Source organism: Tupaia chinensis, unplaced genomic scaffold (genome assembly GCF_000334495.1).
Source record: "Tupaia chinensis unplaced genomic scaffold, TupChi_1.0 Scaffold000466_1, whole genome shotgun sequence".
NCBI classification, from domain to species: domain Eukaryota; kingdom Metazoa; phylum Chordata; class Mammalia; order Scandentia; family Tupaiidae; genus Tupaia; species Tupaia belangeri.
Window position 1 is genome coordinate 1,062,896 of NW_006159975.1, and position 5,863 is coordinate 1,068,758.

Consider the following 5,863-nt stretch of genomic DNA (forward strand, 5'->3'; position numbering starts at 1 on the left):
TTTCCCTAAGTGAGAAAGAGAGAGAAAGATAACACCCTCCATAGTATCTTTAGGCCCAGATCCACCTGCAGCCTTCAGCAAGTCCCAGTGATGGTCAAGTGCATGGCTAGCTTCCTCAGGGAGGTCTTTAGACTTGAACCACAACCTTCTCATTTGTGATGCCTCATAGTGTTTTCTTTTACCACTGCATCACCATCTGACCCCAGAAAATTTTTTAATAAAGTACAATTTTTATTTTTATGCTGTTACATTCGGTATATTTTCTGCAAGTCAACTTTTTTTGTTTTTGATATCAAAGGCAAGGTTAATATACAAACAAATAAATATATGAATTATAGACTCTTATTTCTTGACTAAAACTGATTTCATTATTTAATATATTCTAAATTAAACCTACTTAAGCCCTATGCCTGTCCCTTTCATATAAAAAATTGTTAGAACCAGATGGTTGGCACACATGGAAACCACCGCTTCTTCCTGACCAGCTACCAGATGTGAAATTCTTTGTTCAATAGATGTTATGAAACATACCGAATCCATCTTTATAACTTAGAATATTAAAACCATTTTCAGTAAGAAATGCTGTTTTTCTATAGCTTGCCTATAAGAATATTTGATAGACATGATATATTACCATCTTCTTGACCAAGAAATCTGGTCTGCAGATAGGAAAAGCAGAGATGGCTGCAAACAATTCTGTAATCAAGATTTAATGTTGGAGATACCAAGTTAACTGAAGTGAAGAGATTAAATTGTGAAAGGACTTCAAATACAAATTTCTAAGCCATTTTTTATTTTTAGGTAATCGTTTTTCATGGGAGTCCCATTTAGCTTTCAGGGCAATTTAACCTACATGATGTATGACCCTCCAGACTGAGAGTTAGAATGGCCTTTATTGCTGATATTTTTATGATTCTCTGTAACTGGAAGGGGAGACCGAATTCTGAGAAAGCTACTATCCCTAACATGCAAACAATGTAGGATTCATTCCCAGAGGCATTAAATGCTTCCATTTCTTTGAATGTGAACCAGTCTCGATTTTATATGTATACAATACAATGTTTCTCAAACTTGAGTTTCTGATTATGTTAGAAATAACCTGCTTTTATACTAGACATGAAAAAAAATTTAAAAAAAACCTTACTACAGTGGTCAGAAAATATACTTATTTAGTTTTAGTTTTGCTTTTTATTTTCTTTGAAAATACTTTGATTAAACTGCTTACTATGTGCCAGAAGCTAGGCTAAATGATTTTCATACCTTCTCATTTGTGATTCACTCTCATAGCAGATGTAGAAGACAGACAAGAAGGGATCATATTCAATGGGGATGGTTATGTGATATTATTTTTCAGGCATGTACAGTGTCTTAGAACTGTTTTTCCTATGTATCCATGAAACAGCTCTCTTTCATCAATACTAACTGCTCCTAAAATTTTACTTGCTTCCTCCTTATTCAAATTGTTATAGGATTGACTTAGAAGATGTAAATATTTTTTAGAAACATCTTTATTTTTACACTCCATTACCTTACGTATTTGTGCCCTTTGGACAAATTATGTTCTAACATTTCACTGTGTTCTGAGCATTCTACACATTATGGAATAATTCAGAATAAAGAAATAGGTTTTTGCCCTTAAGAAACATAATATGGGGACCAGCAGATGGCATAGTGATGACGTCACTGGACTCCCAAGTAGTCGACTGCAGTTCGAGTCCCCGACCTGGTGGTTTAAACTCAAGCTGGGTGTATGTGCATGCATACCCAAGATCCTAAGAAGAGCATGAAGGAGAAGGCATTGCGCCGTGGTCATCCCCTCTGGGGAGTGATTTCTCACTTTCTGTCTCTCTGTCTCTCTCTGTCTTTCTAGTGAGTGCACACACCCTATAGAAAAATCTCTCTAAAAGGGGGGAACATAATATGATTAAAGATAAAACTTGCATAGAAAAAATAATTCGAAGAGAAATATAAATACTAGCCTGTGTACTACAGATATGAGTGCTATCGGGTTACAAGAAGAAGCAAACGATCTTTATATATAACAAAGTGAGAGTTCAGCTAAGTATTGATGTAAATAAACAAACAATGGATTGGTGGACAGGGAAAAATAATTCACTAAAAGAAGAAAAGTAAAAGTAAGACCAGAATAAGACCTGGTAGTGGGTAATAGGGAAGCAATGCAAGGGACTGATAGTGGAAGGAATTATGAAGAAGAAGGTTTGAGTCTAGTAATATATAAGTTGGCCCTTCCACCAGCCCTTAAAAGCAAAAAAATCTTTTTGGGTTGCTAACAACACTGATATTTTAAATGATCATTAAATATTTATAAGAATGAACAACACATGCATTTCTATGTTTGTAGCTTTTATTCAAACATGGAACCAAAATAACTTTGACGATAAAATATAAAGAAATCTGTGCATCATTCAAATACTTGTTTAATGGAATTCTTTTTCTACCCTGAAATAGGTACCTTCATGAGCATAACATGGAATACAGATTGCAAAGTGTGTGTGTGTGTGTGTGTGTGTGTATGAGTGTGTGTGTGTGTGGTGTGTGTGTAAAACTCTGTTCCTATAGCACTGTCTGCCATGTGATGACTCAATCTTCCCATGGCTGACCAGGGTTTGAGTCCCAGGCCTGATGGCTTACTTTCTCATTTTCCCTCTCTTTCTCTTTCTCTCTCTCTATCCTTCTCTCGTCAAATTAAAACTAGATAAAGTTGAATAAATTAATTCTTAAAAAAAATATGTACCATCATCAAAGAAAACTGGTTGAATCATGTAAATATAGAAATGTAATCGAAGAATGGAAATAGAAAGTGGCATGAGGGAGGAATGGAGGACTGTGCCTCAGAGGGAATGAAGATCTTCTGAAGAAACTGAGCAGGAGTAAATAACAGAGCCACAGGAGTGTAATAGTGTGTGCAATGCAAAATGAAAAATAGAATGTGTAAAGAGGCAAGTCCACACATATCAAATGTAACCAGGAATTTTAAAACACCAGAGGCTGTACTTTAGCATCAGTATCACCAGAGGCATGGTATAATCACAGGTTACCACAGATAGTCAATTTATGGAGAAAAATAGTGACAGAAGAAAAATGTTGCACAGAGGACTGACCTGGGGGTGTAGCAACCAGGGACTTACCACTGGGACAAAAGCTTGCTTGCCATCAGTGACCTTTATTGTCAAAGTGGTTATAGTTTTGCATCTGCCCTCCTTTCATAATGAGAGAAATGAATATTGTTTTCATTTCTGTATTCTCAAAGGTGGAAGTCAGTGAATATATTGTGAACTGCTTTTATGTTATTATCAGAAGGTCCTAGGTCGCCTAAAACACATATAATTTTTTTTTTAAGGTTTTGGCCATAGGGCATATGTGCTCACCAGAGAGACAGGGGGAGACAATGAGAGGGAAAGTGAGAAATCATTACCCAGGGAGATGACCATGCCATAACCCCTTCTCCTCCATTCCCCTCCTGGGATTTTGGGCAGGCACATAAATACACACACACCTGGCATGATTTTTAAGCTGCTGAGTCTGTGACTCAAAGCATGATTGGCCATGTGAGAGTCCAGTGCTTTAACCACCTCACCACATGCTGGTGTCTCTAAGTTTCTTTTCACATAGACGAATGTATAAAGAAAAAGTAAAGGTAACTATTGATAGCACTGTACAAACTCTTCTTGCTTATGCTATGTAATCTTCATAGCAGTCTTTCAAGTTATTAGGTTATATCCCTTTATATGAAGAAAATAAAGACACAAAAATATATGAATGCCTTAACTTATACAATTAGTAACTGATGGTGCCAATATTTGAATCTAGCCCTACCTAATGTTGTCACAATTACTCTTTAGTACAACTATTCGTGGTAAAATTTGAGTGACTTACTGAAAGACTTCTCGTGCTCTCTTTACACTATATTATAATCATGTATGTATAGAAATAACATGCATAATTTCTTACATTAAAAACAAAAAAGGAGGGGACCAGCAGATGGCATAATGGTTATATTGCTGAATTCCCACATGGTCATCCACCGTTCAATTTCCAGACCCGGTGGCTTGAAATTCATGCTAGGCATGTGTGCATGTGTTTCAAAATCCCAAGAGGAGAGTAGAGGAGAGGGGATTGTGGCATGGCCATCTCCCCTAGTGGGTGATTTCTCACTTTCTGTCTCTCTCACATGCCCTATGGCAAAAATCTCTTTCTCAAACAAAAGGTGATATTTCAGCACTGAAGGTATATTAAAAGTATTACTACGTTGTTGGACATTTTAAAGATGAATCTGGATTTTACTTGTTTGGTTTCACATATTAGCCATACCCATAGTTTTGTGTATTTGGCTAATTTTCGGTGGCAATTATAATCTCTGTTAATATACAGCCTTGTGGAAATTTATTAGAAACTTACCAAATTCATTTTTATTATTTTTATTTTGCAAGGAGAGACAGTAAAATATCCCAATTCTCTAAACAGTGGTCCTTATGGTAGCATTAGACACTATGATCTGGAAAGTATGAAAATACCTAAAACAACATGGGAAATAATAGTATTTGCTCTTTCTATTGAAAAAGATATGTTACATAGTAAACTTGACAGATTTTCATGTCAGCCCAACTTTGAAAGTTATACTGAAATGGATTTTTTTCTAATGGTTAAATGCATTCATAAAGGAGAAAGCTCTCTCACTTTGCTTCTTACAATATTGATATGAAATGACCTTAGTTTATTGATACATAGTGGTCTTCAATGTAAATATATTCAGAACACACACACACACACACACTCGTGCTCACATACCCCCGATTAATAACTAGACATCTATTATATCTATCCTATCTATAGAAAGAGATGACTTCATCTCTTTCAGGATTTCATTATGTGATTATGAAAATGAAAAATCTCAACATAAGCTAGTGAAAACCACCCGCGATGGTGGTTTTTCTCCTGCATGATACGCCTGCATCACTTAATTTTTTTGTTCTTGCAGGTGAAGACAAATGACAGAGTGGTTAAAATGGACCTTGGTTTACTCTTCCTAAGGGTACGCAAATCAGATGCTGGGACCTATTTTTGCCAGACAGTAGAACATAGTTTTGTCCATACTGTTCGTAAAATTACCTTGGAGGTAGTGGAAGAAGAGAAAGTGGAGGAAATGTTTAATAAAGACTATGAGGAGGACGGGCCTCACCGGATGCCTTGTCCAGCCCAGAGCAGCATCCCACAAGGAGCAAAACCATGGTACAAGGAATTCTTGCAGCTTATTGGTTACAGCAACTTCCAGAGAGTGGAGGAATACTGTGAAAAAGTATGGTGCACAGATAAGAAGAGGAAAAAGCTTAAAATGTCACCCTCCAAGTGGAAGTATGCCAACCCACAAGAAAAGAAGCTCCGCTCCAAACCTGAGCACTATCGTCTACCCAGGCACGTGTTAGACTCCTGATGGGAAGAAACCATCAACTGGCTTTTCAAAGATTTATATTTGGAATCTAAAAGAGAGAGAGAAACCATCCAACTTCTTTGCATTACTTAAAAGAGATTTCTGTAATACAGAAAGGACTATAAATGTGTTAGGATAAGTTATTCTACATACTCATTTGACTGGATGAAACTCACATAAATTTAACTAATTTTTTAAACAAGTGCATTGCTTAATGGTTTCACATTATATTTATCCAAAAAAATGACCATACCTATAGTTTTGAGTACATGGCTGCTTTTTTGTGGCAATTATTATTTTACTTTTAGAAGATTTAAGATTATTAGAATATTATAGAAAATTATAGAATTTCATAATCACAGGAAATATGAAAAGATAATTGTTTTAATCTTTGTGAATTTTTCCTTTTCACCA

At 35.9% G+C, this 5,863-nt stretch overlaps 1 protein-coding gene across 1 annotated transcript in view; it reads left to right on the plus strand.

Annotated features, from left to right (window-relative positions):
* SEMA3E (semaphorin 3E) overlaps window positions 1-5,586 on the plus strand; it is a 302,659-nt gene extending 297,073 nt beyond the window's left edge. The window contains exon 17 of the mRNA XM_006155761.2: window positions 5,000-5,586. Within this exon, the coding sequence (XP_006155823.1) occupies window positions 5,000-5,452 (453 nt within the window). The 3' untranslated portion in view covers window positions 5,453-5,586. The remainder of the gene's footprint in view (window positions 1-4,999) is intronic.
* Window positions 5,587-5,863: the final 277 nt, after the last annotated feature.